General features: G+C 56.4%; 5 protein-coding genes across 7 annotated transcripts; all 5 read left to right on the top strand.

The window, feature by feature from the left end:
- Positions 1-196: 196 nt before the first annotated feature.
- H310_07134 (hypothetical protein) lies at positions 197-1,892 on the top strand. Of its 3 annotated transcripts, none has more exons than XM_008872460.1 (4): positions 197-732; positions 791-1,230; positions 1,287-1,492; positions 1,563-1,892. In XM_008872460.1, the coding sequence occupies exons 1-4, from the start codon at positions 246-248 to the stop codon at positions 1,699-1,701; spliced, it is 1,272 nt and encodes a 423-aa protein (XP_008870682.1). In that variant the 5' UTR covers positions 197-245; the 3' UTR covers positions 1,702-1,892. The 3 variants fall into 3 exon arrangements, with proteins under 3 accessions (XP_008870682.1, XP_008870681.1, XP_008870683.1); XM_008872459.1 differs by having other exon boundaries at positions 1,287-1,501; XM_008872461.1 differs by having other exon boundaries at positions 1,287-1,892.
- An 884-nt stretch (positions 1,893-2,776) lies between these two features.
- H310_07133 (hypothetical protein) lies at positions 2,777-5,022 on the top strand. Its single transcript, XM_008872458.1, has 8 exons — positions 2,777-3,234; positions 3,282-3,365; positions 3,416-3,592; positions 3,651-3,938; positions 3,990-4,159; positions 4,209-4,550; positions 4,595-4,659; positions 4,709-5,022. Exons 1-8 carry the CDS (start codon positions 2,824-2,826, stop codon positions 4,906-4,908), a joined length of 1,737 nt encoding a protein of 578 aa, XP_008870680.1. The 5' UTR covers positions 2,777-2,823; the 3' UTR covers positions 4,909-5,022.
- A 258-nt stretch (positions 5,023-5,280) lies between these two features.
- On the top strand, positions 5,281-6,429 carry H310_07132 (hypothetical protein; the record flags this gene model as incomplete). Its single annotated transcript, XM_008872457.1, has 8 exons — positions 5,281-5,328; positions 5,392-5,457; positions 5,504-5,594; positions 5,646-5,737; positions 5,787-5,975; positions 6,021-6,173; positions 6,236-6,310; positions 6,367-6,429. 8 exons carry the CDS (start codon positions 5,281-5,283, stop codon positions 6,427-6,429), a joined length of 777 nt encoding a protein of 258 aa, XP_008870679.1.
- Positions 6,430-6,780: 351 nt separating this feature from the next.
- Positions 6,781-10,064, top strand: H310_07131 (hypothetical protein). The gene is made up of 5 exons (XM_008872456.1): positions 6,781-6,891; positions 6,949-7,326; positions 7,372-7,825; positions 7,882-8,465; positions 8,572-10,064. The coding sequence occupies exons 1-5, from the start codon at positions 6,803-6,805 to the stop codon at positions 10,055-10,057; spliced, it is 2,991 nt and encodes a 996-aa protein (XP_008870678.1). The 5' UTR covers positions 6,781-6,802; the 3' UTR covers positions 10,058-10,064.
- Positions 10,065-10,080: 16 nt separating this feature from the next.
- On the top strand, positions 10,081-12,403 carry H310_07130 (hypothetical protein). The gene is made up of 3 exons (XM_008872455.1): positions 10,081-11,029; positions 11,076-12,237; positions 12,296-12,403. Exons 1-2 carry the CDS (start codon positions 10,087-10,089, stop codon positions 11,618-11,620), a joined length of 1,488 nt encoding a protein of 495 aa, XP_008870677.1. The 5' UTR covers positions 10,081-10,086; the 3' UTR covers positions 11,621-12,237; positions 12,296-12,403.
- The last annotated feature ends 706 nt before the right edge of the window (positions 12,404-13,109 follow it).

Genomic DNA, 13,109 nt, shown 5'->3' with positions numbered 1-13,109 from the left:
GAATTGCGACGGAACTGGTGGGAATTACGTTGGGGGTGTTTTCGCGCGACATGGGGACAAATCAAAACATGTTCATGAATTAAATGAATCTTGTTTACTTGGATTTGAATTTTTCTCTCACAATACAAATAATTGTATACATCGTCGTATAAATAAATTCTCCCGTTGCTGTCCTCGTGGAGTTCTTTTTTCTGCCGCCGAATCCGACACTCAGGAAATGAGCGCCATTTTCAAGAACGGGTGTCATGTCGATCGCATCCCCAGCACATGATGCGGCCATGGCGGTGCTCGCCGAGATGTTTCCGAGTGTTCCGATTGACAAGATGTATGCTGCATTGTCTAGCGTCCACGGTGATTTGGATGCCGCAATAGACAGCCTGCTGAAACCCCAACGATCCAAACGCAAGTGCTACCCTGATATCCGAGCATTCTTTCAGCAACCCATCGGCGCAGTTCCGCCACCAAAGAAACGCCACATCCACACGAGCTTACCTGCTGAATTTGTGCCGTCCGAGGACAAGAATGTGGTCATGGCGTCGTTTTCCCAGTGGGATCCGACAAAGGACCCGCAGAAACCCAAACTGCTCACAAGTCAGACGCTCAGTCAGCACGTGCCATGTCTGTCGCTTCAACTCAACTTCCTGTCGCACGGCCAAGCCGATAGCCTGTTGCATGAGATGTTGACCACCTCCACCGACTGGGTTCGAACAAAGTGGGTCATAGTCGATCGTGGTAGGTCTCCAAACGTGCGCGTCCCATTTTCTCATGGTTGCGTTGCGTCGTGCTGTAGAAGTCGAATCCCCGCACCATACGCAGCTGTACGGTGTAAACGAAGAACAGCTCGCACGGAAAGCCGACTTGTACGCCAACACTGGCACCGCGGCCACCAAGATGAAGGTTTTCCCGCCAGTGCTGCAATCGATCACAGGCGAGATTGAAGCCACAGTGAACCAAGCGCTGGTCACACGTACAAGGCACCCACTCGAAGCGCCAGGGCCGTGGGTTGCCAACATCGCGCTGGGCAACGTCTACCGCACCTCACACGAAAGCGTGGGTTCGCATTCAGACACAATGACCGAATTGGGCCCTCGGCCAACGATCGCGTCGCTGACGCTCGGAGCCGAGCGGATCTTTCGCATCAAGCGCCTTGCGACAGACACGATGCCCGCGCAAACGTTCAACGTCCAACTGCCCCACAATTCGCTCTTGATTATGTTTCCTCCCTTCCAAGTACGATGCGCGCTCCGATTCAATTTGCGTGTTGCTGACATTGCTTCTTGTTGCAGGAGTTTTACCGCCACGAAGTTCCGCCGCAACAGCCGTGGCAAGTAAAGGCGCATCCCGTTGCCCGCGAGACTCGCGTGAACATTACGTTTCGCATGATGCGGTCCAACTACGTTCGCCACATGCCGCGATGCCATTGTGGAAAAGTCGCTGTCCTTCGCACAGCCAACCGGCCAGCAAAGCGCCATGTTGGCGAATACTTCTACATGTGCGCTGGGTCTGTCCCTACCTCGTGCACATACTTTTGCTGGCTTCGTGACCGTCTCCCGCTCTTACAGGGAGACAACGACACGGATGCAGCGCCATTTGATAGCAACGTTCCCAACTCGTAAGCGACGCATCCACAGTGCTCGATTCGACCAGGCGTGCTTCAAACATCACTGGCAATCGATTCGACATCGTCGGAAGGCGGCGTGAAACACCTGGAGCGTCGACGTTAGCTGGTGGCCCTTCGTCGTCGCCTCCTGGAGTCTTTCTGAGCCAACGCTGTCTGTAGTTTTGTGTTTGGTGTACCCACCTTCGAGCGGAACGATGCCCGCACCCTGTGCTAGTATCGAGCCATGGCCTCGAACGAGCCCATATCTGGCGCGAACGATTCGGACGACATTCGTTGCAAAGTTCGTCGGAACATGCGATAGCAGCTAGCGGCGTGGATATCGATGACAACGTCATGTTGCTAGCAAACCCCTGCGACGCGCATGGTGTTGGACGACTCTTGTCCTGTGACGCGGTGCGATCGATTCGAATTGGGACGACCTTTGGTGACCCTTCGTCTCGCTGCCGACGTCGGAACATAAAGTACCCGCGACCTTGCTTCTCTGTCGGCAGCGGCGGCGAACAGTTCAGTGGAGAGGTACAACACGTCACTCGAAGTTGCAGTGACGTTTGAGGCCCAAGAACATGACGCACGAGGTGGACCGACCGGCGCACCCGCTGGTCCATCTCCATGGAGTTTTGCCTCCGTTGGCCGATTCTCGGAATCTATCGAACCGACAGAGTTGGAACGATCGAATGCGATGGGCGTGTTCGCAAAAACAGCCCTATGCACCGACGACAATCTCGCCCCCGTCAGAAGATGCACGCGTGCCCCACACCCGCATTCCACCTCCATGACACGATTCATTCTCACTCGTCCATTGGCCCCCTGGACACTTGCGCGCCCGTGGAAGTTCCCCCGTTCAAATCTCCCAAACTGCGCCGAGCTCGCCCCCTCCTCGACTCCGCCGTCGTCTCTTTGGGGGGCAAACAAGCGCTTGCCACTTGGCGCACGATCTGTCAAGTCAGTCGCCATTCCATCCGCCGCCCATCGCCTCTCCGATGTGCCCTGGAACGACGCGAGCAGCTGGTTCGTCGCCATCGCCAATCGTGGCTGGCCATCAAGATGTGTTGCGGGTGGGATGCGACGTCCATAAATCCCATGGAACTTGAAGTTTGTATGGAGTGGCACTCCCTTGGAATAAAAGTGCAACTTGAACTTTCACGGGCCACCATCCAACAACACCATCACAACTCAATTTGCTCGCACGTGGTGTGTGTGCCATGTCCGAAGATGCCCGTGTTGTTCGCTTGCCCCTCAAGTATGGAGGGGCGGAAGACTTGCAAGTGAGCCCTCGCCACGCCCGCCAAAGCCGATGGGTGTGGATTGCAGGGGGGGTGTTCGTCGCCGCCAATGTTGTCGTCCTCGGCAGCATCATCATCGTTGGGAAAAGCGTGAGCGACTCGTTGACCCATATCAAGACGGTCGAGTCCCAGCAAGCGGTGCAAGCGTTGAGCGCGTTCAACTTGCCATCCAAGTTTGCTGTCCAGCACGTCACACCACGTCAAGACCAAGCCCAACGCGGCACGTGCTGGGACTTTGCCACGATTTCCTACCTGGAATGGTCGTACCGCGCGAACGGGGTCGCGAATGGATGGCTCAAGGACGAAGAGTACGTTGCGTTTTCCGAGCAGGTGCGTCCATGTGCCGTAGCCCGGGGTTCTCATCGAAAGAGATGTAGGCGTACGGGATTGAAATCATGCGGCTGTGCACTGGCCCAGAAGGGTCGCCACAGCAAACGGCGTGCCGTGTCGCCGGCGACTTTGTGAGTTTTCGTTTGACGGGAATTTTCGTTGTCACGACTGAAACATACAGATCTGGAACCACACGACCGAGGGCGGCGAAGACTACGACCTGTACTACCTCCGCGATGGCCTCAAGAACTCGGTGCTGCCCACGGCCGTGTGCCCGTACTTTAAGAAAGGCAACGAGGACGTGTGCCCTGGTCTTGATGCGGCACTCGAACACAACCCGGTCCAGTTTCAAGTCAAGGTAACGCGCCGCCCCACCAACCTTTTAACGCCATGACGGTCGTGTGCGTGCTGTGCAGAACATCTCGACCTTCTACGACGGCCCGACGATTAAGCTCGAGCTGTTTTCGAAAAACAAGGCGCTCTCGATCGGGACCCCCGTCTTGAGTGTGTCGCACTACTACCCGTGCATCGGCCCATTCCTGAGCGACCCCAACTGCCAAAAGGACAAGGACACGTGCACGCTGTGCCCGTCCGACTTGTCCCAGACAACGTGCTGCATCCCGTCGCACGGAGGGCACAACCCCAACATGGAAGGCGAATTCTTTGCGCACAGCCGCATGTCGTTATCTGGTGGTCATGCCATGGTACGCCCACACAATCCCCATTGCAACGATGGTTCACGGAGCGTCGTGCAGCACCTCGTTGGGTACAACGATGCGTTCGAAAACCACGAAGGCGAAGTCGGCGGGTTCATCCTCAAGAACTCGTGGGCAGACTCGCAAACGCGCGGCAGCCACACGTTGAAGTGGTGGCTCCAAGAGATCTCGGACTGGGAAGAGCGCACGATCTGCCCCAACAGCTACAAGTACCCTGTTCTGCGATCACGTTGCCGTGCTAACGTGGTCGATGTCTAGCCCGACCAACTGGTACGCGTGCGGCGGGACAGACGACAACGCGGACTTGGTGTCGCCAACAAACGCGACGGAGAAGGTCGTGTTCAACAAGGGAGTCGAGGACTGCTTGTCCAACACAACGCGCATGTTTGCCAAGACGATGGTCCAGACGCTCGAGCTCAAGTGCTCGGACGCGACCAAGTGCACCGTGAGCGACGACGTGACGTATTACGTGCGCAACACGACCGACTGGGGCGACCGTATGACGCTCATGTGCGTTTGGGAACACAACGTCAAGGTCGGGTCGGCGCGGGACTTTTGTTTGATTCCGATGCTCGAGCAGAACCTGGCGGCCACGTTCAAGTACGTCGTTCGCCGCTCATTTTGGAACGTCACGTTGGGTGTAGGCCAAAAGTCGCGCTCGCCAACGACGTGGACCGGTGCGGGTTTTACTTTTTCTCGTACGAAGCAGGTGCGGCGACGATTTGCCGACATGGACGGCTCATGGTGGCATGTCGTAGCTCGCCGGTACTTGGCTCAGTTTGGCAATTTCTTTGTCAATGGGTACGACATTGAGTGGAACCCGAGCTCGTACTTGGCCAACGCGGACAAGTTTCCCACGCTCAACTACACGCTGCTGCAGCAGTCGACGTTCCGCCAGAACAAGGACGACTTTGTCGGCCCGCACCCGTATGCCAAAGCGATTGCGTCGGCTCCTTGACGTCGTCGCTGCTGCACACACTCCATGCTCTTGGAGCTGTCGTCGCGATTGTAAATAGCGCTGAGATGGATTTGAATGAAAGCCCGCCGTGTGTTGGCGATCCATTCTGTGATACCGTTGGCTTGCGATGCCGCACAAGATATAACATCGTCGACGATGGCGGGTTCTCTAGCGCGACAAGCCTAGTTTCGGTGGTCGAAGAGCTACCTGGCCACAGGATGTTGGTGCGGCCCGGCCACGACGCCATGCCCATCGATCCAAAACTTGTGGTGCAAGTTGAACTTGGCAAGTTCAAGGGCAGGATCCAACAACGCGGAAGTGGCCAACGGCAGCGGCACACGACCCACCCACCGCCCTGCTCCTTTGCCGACCATGCCATTCAACGGATCGCGGCAAGCCGCTCATCGCACCGTCGAGTTGGTCCACAATCACGACTCGCTAGGTGTGGGTCAGTGACGAGTTTATCAATGCCGCATTGGGTAGCATGGCCATATTGTCGCCGAGTCGGAGATGGATTCGCTGGCGCACATCCAAGCGATCGAAGCCAGAGTATCGACCCCAAGTGCCATCGGTCGCCACCCGACTCATGTCCCAGGTTGCCGTGCAGCACGTGGTCCTTCGACACGACCCATCCGACATATTGGGACTTTGCTACACTTTCCATCCTCTTGGAGCGATCGAACGGCGTGCGCCGAGGGTGGCTGCAAGAACACGAGTGCGTTGCGCTGTCGAAGCAGGTACGCAAGTGGCTGCGCATGAGTCGTCGCAAGGCGAACGGGATCGAAGTCATGGCCACGCCCCGCTTGCCGAGTTTACCGTGACTGCACAAGTACAAAGGAGTGTCACCATAGCAGGGTCGGCCCTTGTACTGCACCTAGGTGTCCAACTGCTTGACAGAAGGCGGCGAGGCGGACGGCCTGTACCACCTCCGCGACTGCCTCAAGAATTCGGTGCTGCCCACGGCCATGTGCCCATACTTAAAGCTGGGCCACGAACAGGCACCCGTCCGTCCTCAAGTTCTTGAGGCATGCCACATGCTACGGCGACCGCACGATCAAGCAGCACCTGTTTGTCCAACATAATGCCATGGCCCTGGCAACGCCGATGGCGAGGGTGCCGCGCATTTGTTTCCGTGCATTGGCCCATTCCTGAGCGACCGCCACAGCCAAACGGACAAGAACACGCGCATGCTGTGTCCGTCCGACGTGACGATGTGCTGCTTCCTCTCGCATGGTCGCCACGACATGGAAGGCGAATGCTTTGCCGTACCCTGCGACGCCTAAACGCGATTCAACGTATTGTGCCCTAACGGAGACTCATATCGCAGCACGTCGTCGGGTACAACGATGCGTTCCAAAACGGCAAAGGCAAAGACGGCGGGTTCATCGTCAAGTACTCGTGTGTGCAGGCCGAAAGTTGCCGCTGCAGGTTCAACTGTTTCTCGTACGAAGCTTGTAGGTCCTCGACTTCTTGCCAGGACACCACGACGGTCTCACGTCGTCGCATGTCGTCAGTTCCTAGCACACGTTGGGCAGTTCCTTTTTCAAACGCTCTGACGTCGAGTGGAGCCCGTACTTGGCCTACGCTGACAAGTTTTCCCACGTTCGACGACACGTTGCTGCACCAGTCGACGTACTGTCGCAACAAGGACGCCTTTCTGTCTGCGTCCGATTGCCACACTCGCATCACGCGTTGGGCGTGGCGGACAGTCCATGCTCGAGGGAGGGCGATCCATCCACTCAACTCGAAGTGCCGATGTTTCCCTGCGCAGTCCATCGTGGGAACCAGTCGTCCTTGATGATGTGTTCACGCCATCCATGGTGGACTTGTAGAGAGGTCGTTCCAGGTGTAACTGGTGCAACAAACCGTTACGTTTTAAACTCCATACGCGGCCATGCCGCACCGTCCTGACCCAACGTCGCCATTATCGTACCCACGCTTGACAAAGCATGCGTCGGTGCGAGGCGACCCACCCACGTCATCGTACGATTCTTCTTGGCTGCTTCGGCTTTCAAGACCAGAGCGGTGTTTGTCGTGTAGGGAACGCTCCCCAGCCGTCACATTTGCCGCGCAATCCCATTCGATCAAGCATATTTGGTGGTCGGCAAAACACAAAACAGAGCACCTTTTCACGTCGTTTTATGCCCATAATCCGCAAGCCCTCGCGCGCGCGACCCCAGTTGCACGAGATGTCGAGGCGGCGGAGCTCGGGACGTTGTACCGACATCGCCAGCTCGAGATGCTTCGCGGTCCTGCCACGTCCTTTGCCACAACCAGTATTCACGACGAATCGTTTGCATTGGTTCCGACGTCGCGCTTGGCAAAACTCGAAAGACTCGAGCAGTATTTGAAAGCCGAGCAAGCGCGGCTGGAAGCCCAATGCGTCTGGGCATTCCAGGATACGCCCGTCAGCGCAAGGTAGGCTCGGCGGATGCGCGATGTCCAAACCGTCGTTCCTTTTAGGTTGCCCGTTCAGTTTATCGTTGTGGCTGTGCATTCGATTTTGGACAAGGCGATCGCCGACAGCGCCATGACATGGGCGGTTCACAGGAATGCCCGATGCGTGCTACCGGACGGTCTTGCGACAGCCATTGCCCACACAACGCAGCACCTTAGCCACTGCGACCACGTCCACCGCATCAACAAATCTCTCCGACTGCCCAACCGACCCCACCATCGATTGCACGCACTGCTGACGACACAATCGAACCTCCATCAGCTCCATCGGCAAGCCACCGAATACCACGAACGCTTTGACATGGCGCGAGAAGAAAAGCTCCAGCGAATGCACCATCAATGGAGTATTGTTAACGACCGCAAGGCAGATTACACAAAGTACGTTGACCTGGCGCTCCAGTTTCAGCCACTATCGGAAGCCGACTTCAATGCCACCGCATGGCCTGGACACTTTTATGAGGTAGGCTGCCCATTGCCCCCCTCTTTCATCCACGTTTTTGCTCACATGTCCATCAGCTGCGGCTACGAGGAAGCTGCCACCGCATCGAGCGATTCATCCATCGTCATGGCCCTCGTCGACGTGCCAAAAAGTTCTCAGCAGCTCGCACAATTCAGTCGTTGGTGCGCGGGTTCAAAGCTCGGCGACGGTACCGGCCAGCGATGATGTTTCGTCGGCGAACATGGCACAACTTCATGCGCCACACGTTTGTGGCCTGGCGCGGTTGGACAACAAAGGCGGCGAAAGCGAAGCGAATTCTACGCACAGCTCTCGCGTCCCGCCAAGCGACTTGTTTTGGGCGCTGGGTCGAATTTGTCCGTGTAGTCCGCGCGGAAAAGGAGCGCAAAGTTCGTGGAGCGCTCGCCCAGTTGCTGTACAATCGAACTGAGTCCGTGCTGCGTTCGTGGCGGGGATATGCCAGTCGAATGAAGAGCGTTCGCCGTATGAACAGGCGGACGGTGGCGACCAATCGCGGATATTACTTTTACACGTGGCGCGCGGCAGCAACAGCAGTGGTCCTGGGCCGCCTGCAACAACGCTGTGCCGTGAAAGTGCAGGCAGTGTGGCGCCGGCTCCTCGCTACCCGCGAGACGCAGCATAGGTCAGAGCACTTGGACATTTTTCACCTTGCGCTCGACCGTGGCGCTCAATGCAATTTTGGCACTTTATGGCGACTTGGCGTTGAATTCACTCCATTCTCTGCGTAGACGTACGTCGTACAACAAGGCTGCGGTTCACATACAAGCTGTGGCTCGTGGCCGGTGTCGGAGGCGGCAGCCAGTGCCTCCCAATCGAAAAGAAGAGATTCGTCGAGCGGCTTTTCTCGGCTTTGCCCAATCTCTAGCTTACAACGTGGCCGTGGCCTGTGAAGTCCGACGGCGCAAGGCAGAAAACGATGTGGTGAAGCTCACAGAAACTAGTGCGATCAACGCGCTCAAAGAAGCCCAGGCGTCCAAGGAAGGCGAGATGCAGTTAGCCAGGTTGGCCGCGGCAGAGCGCGCCCGTCATGTAACTGGCACACACGCAGTGTTCTTGCGAACGTACGACATGACGAAAGCCGAGGCTATGGCTGTTGTGGCCCAGCGCCAAGTCGATAAAGCGTTGGCAGATGCCGAGCAACTGGCGCGTCAAATGTTTCGACTGCAGCGGCCACCACCATTTGAGTGCATTCATCCAAGTCACTTGGACGCGAGCTTTGCCACAGCAGATGAATTCCTCTCCCATTCATGCTGCCCCATGACACCCGAGCAACGACTGACCTACGTCATGGTTTGCGACGGGAAAGTGGCTGGTGGCGACAGTGTCAAGTTGGTGCTTCGCCTGTGGAGCACAGCGCATTGCGTGTTGGCCATGACAGACTCTGATGCGCCTGGTGAGCAAGTTGCGACCGACGTCGCACTTTTGCCGCTGCCACCTTCGTCAAGAAGAGATGATGTCGGCTCGACTGAGGCTTTGACGAGAGCTTTGATTGGAATGAAAAAGTGGTTTGCAGTGGCAACGCTTTCATCCATATCCACCACCAGTTCAAAGCTTGAGCGCATTCGACTCGCGGCTGAGCTTCGATGGCAAGTGTTACTTTGGATTTCGTCGAACGCGTCTCTCGAAAGGGGATTATTGGACAGCGTGCCGTACCCTCCACCACTTGACCGGAACTCGTGGCACTCGCTGCACTATGACCACGCGAACAAGTCATTCTTTATGCGTTGGGCAAGCCTACAGCACAAGAAGTTGCTGCCGCATTTCCAGCGAGACGCCGCAGCAATGCTCCTTGGCGTGGGGGTCGCAGCTCAAGATGTCGTGGTGAAAAGACTGCGGGCAATGCATGGCTTGCGCCAGCGAGCATCTCGCGGGTACATTCATCTCGTGGAGAAGCGCGCTGTATTGCATGTTGTGAAGCGTTTCCACGCACGGAATGGGCTCTGGAGTTTGGCAACGCAAGCAGTCGAAGCGCTGCGTGCTTGGCGTAAAGCACTGACAGAACTCCATGCAAGATGCCAACACGCCGCTGCGCGAGTAGACGTGGCGGCATGGCTCTGTGTCTATCCATCGATGTCTCTCATGGTGAGTGGAATCCATCAATGCGCCGTGTGGAACCTTCGGCGACAAGTCGCAGCGGCGTTCCTGCTGGACGTGGCAGCGCGAGCCCACAACCTGACGGTTCCAGATACGGATAAATCGGATAATTCAAACTAAGTTATCCGGTCACTTGGATTTCGGTCACCATGTTGGACAAGAAGGACGTCCACCCTACGGCGTTGCCGTCGACGACTTGGATCTTTGGGCTATTCTGCTTGATCAATCTGCTCAACTTTGTGGACCGCGGGATCATCCCTGGTGCGCCGACGCAATTCCAATTCTTTATCAAGGAGACGTTGCACGTCGCAGTGGGGGACGAGAGCAAATACCTTGGGCTCCTCGCGTCGTCGTTCATTGCGAGTTACGCTGGGTTCATCCTTCTCTTCGGGTACCTCTCAATCTTTATGAAACCATTTCACCTCGTTGCCATGGGCCTCTTTGTGTGGTGCTTGGCAGTCGTCGTGTGTGGATCGGCCAAGCCTGCCAACAGCTTCTACGTGCTGTTGTTTGGCCGCATCATCAGCGGCATCGGCGAGTCGTCCTTCCAGTGCATAGCTCCACCGTTCATCGACGACCACGCGCCACCCGCCCAGCGCACGCTCTGGCTTGGCGTGTTCTTCTCGTGCATCTCAGTCGGCACAGCTGTCGGGTACGAGTACGGAGCCCTGATGGCGAATTCCGCGTGGGGATGGGGATGGGCATTTCACTTGGAGGCGATCATGATGGCGCCGTTGGTACTCGCATGCGCATTCTGCATCCCTGACATGTACAACCGAGCGAGCCAGGATCACCACCACCACCACCACGTTCCCCTCCCAACCGACGACACGGAGGACGACCCAAACATCGACGACGACAGCCTCGTCAAGCCGACACAGAACCCTTTGGCTCCAATGCATGACCGCCAATCTTTCGTCATGGAAGTATGGGCAGTCGTCAACAATGCAGTGTTTATGCTCACTGTGTTTGGCACCGCCGCGTTCACGTTTTCCCTTGCAGGGCTCAGCGTGTTTGGCCCCATGTTCCTGATTGGGCTCGGACTGTTCGAGAAGGAGACAGAAGCGTCGATGGTGTTTGGGTCCGTCGTCGGTGAGCCATCTATCTTGGAGGTGTGTAGCTCACGCCGACGTGGTAGTGGTCAGCGGGATGATCGGGACGCCTCTAGGAGGTCTCGTTCTCGACTGGTCGTGTCGATCCCGGCCCCCCTTGCGACAATACATCGCGCTACGCCAAGTGTTTCTCGGCATGTCGATTGGCACGGCGCTGTCCCTGGTTGCGTGGTGCATGCTCCCAAACAAGTGGGGGTTCCTGCTTTGCTTTGGCCTCGCGTTGTGCTTTCTATTTGCCACGACGTCGTCCAACGCAATTGTGATCCTTCTCTGCGTGGACCCGACGAGGCGATCTCTGGCCGTGGGGGTCAACACCCTGTTGTTGCATTTGCTGGGAGACGTCCCGTCCCCAATTATCCTCGGAGCGCTCAAGGACGCGTGGGCGCCGGACTGTGGCTCGATTGAACGAGATGGAGCAATTGTGCTCAATCCGGACTGCGCCAAAGACTTCCACGGTCTCCTCCTCTCGCTCCTCTTTCCTCTGCTGTGGATGCTTTGGTCCGTCGTGTCGTACGGTGCAGCCGCGTTCGTTGTCCAGAGGCGGCTTCGGCTGCAAGGCCACGACGTGTAATCGACGAAAACATCCATTGCTTCCACACTTCGAGCGACTGCACAAATCTTGGCGCGAGTGCGTTTGCAATTAGGATAACCAGTGTCGAGACACAACGCACGTAAAAACGAGTGGACCTGTCACCGCAGGGGAACCAAAACGAAGCAGCCTAAACCTTCCTACCACTTCGACAGCCCGAGCCATTCACACGAGAGCATGGCTCGAGGTTGTTGTACTTACAAGTGAAGCAGCTCTTCGTCAAATCAACCTCACCATGGTTGCGGCATAAGTCAAACGTGTGGACCATGGTTGGGCCCTGAAAGCTCGAGTGACGAGCAACCCTCACCAGTCCATCGTGGTCTCGTGGGTTACATGACGAGCTCCACGATGCCAAAGTTGTCTGCTTTAGTCAACGAAAGGCCGCCTTCCACTCGCGCACGGACAAGAGACCGTGGAATCACCACTGGGTATGGAATCCACGTTGTTTTGTTCAACCTGCACGTACTCGCGCCATCTTGACACCAGGACACCTCTGAATTTGGCACTTGTACGAGCTGCAAGGACGACGGAGTACTCCCCTATGGCACATGCGCATTGGGCCATTGTGGCGAATGAGTGTCGATAACACCGTACGACTGGTAACCCCTTCAATAACAACAAAGACGACGCGACAGCGCCAAGCGCTTATATACGTAGGTAGAATGGGTGCTCAAGGCCGACTCAACCTTCACGACTGATCGCCGCACGGACAGTCCAGCAGCAAAACAGTGTGGCGTTTATGCTGGCCGTAGTGGTGGCGCTCGTCGGGGCGCTACTCGATGTCAGAAGTCCACTGCAGAAGTTGTCGCGCTCGAGATAGAGTCGTGTCCGCAGTGGTCATCCTGGTCGGTATGGCCTACCTCGTTCTAATCAACGAATGCTTTCGATCGTTCGGGGCGCAGTGTGCAAACCAGCGCTGTACTCCACATATTCCTCATAAAGGCTGCCGACGCAGGTAGCATCTTAACGTGGTCCACTCAGTAAAACTGAAGTGGCCCGAGTGGTCACCACATTCAGCGCCTTCCACAGGAGCAAGGAAAGCTCAGAATCTTCAGCCATTTGGTCTATTGCATCTCCTTTGGAACTGTCGTCATCGAATGTCACGGAGGACCCTTGGGCACCCATACATGCACAAACTGATCACAATGCCCCGACACTTGCAATACAGCTAATTGCGCTCCAACGGCATGCAATGATTCCCTTGACCCTCAGGACGTGATCTGGTCTGGCACGTTTTGCTCGCCGTGATGAAGCGATGCTCACGCCGCCGGCGTCTCACCTCGACGTTTCGCGGAGAAATCACACTATTTCACGTCTTCCTGCCCCTTGCACGGACGGAAAAATGTCCCCAGTGGTACTTCAGAAATATCTTGAAATTTGTATTAGGAATAAAATTAGCCTCAATGAGAATTAACAGTATTTTTATTCAAGCTGTTTTTGAATTGAAGAGCAATATCAACGATGACTGGTA

This window comes from Aphanomyces invadans (assembly GCF_000520115.1).
Source record: "Aphanomyces invadans strain NJM9701 unplaced genomic scaffold supercont1.13, whole genome shotgun sequence".
NCBI lineage: Eukaryota > Oomycota > Saprolegniomycetes > Saprolegniales > Verrucalvaceae > Aphanomyces > Aphanomyces invadans.
This window is presented reverse-complemented; position numbering and strand designations above follow the sequence as displayed.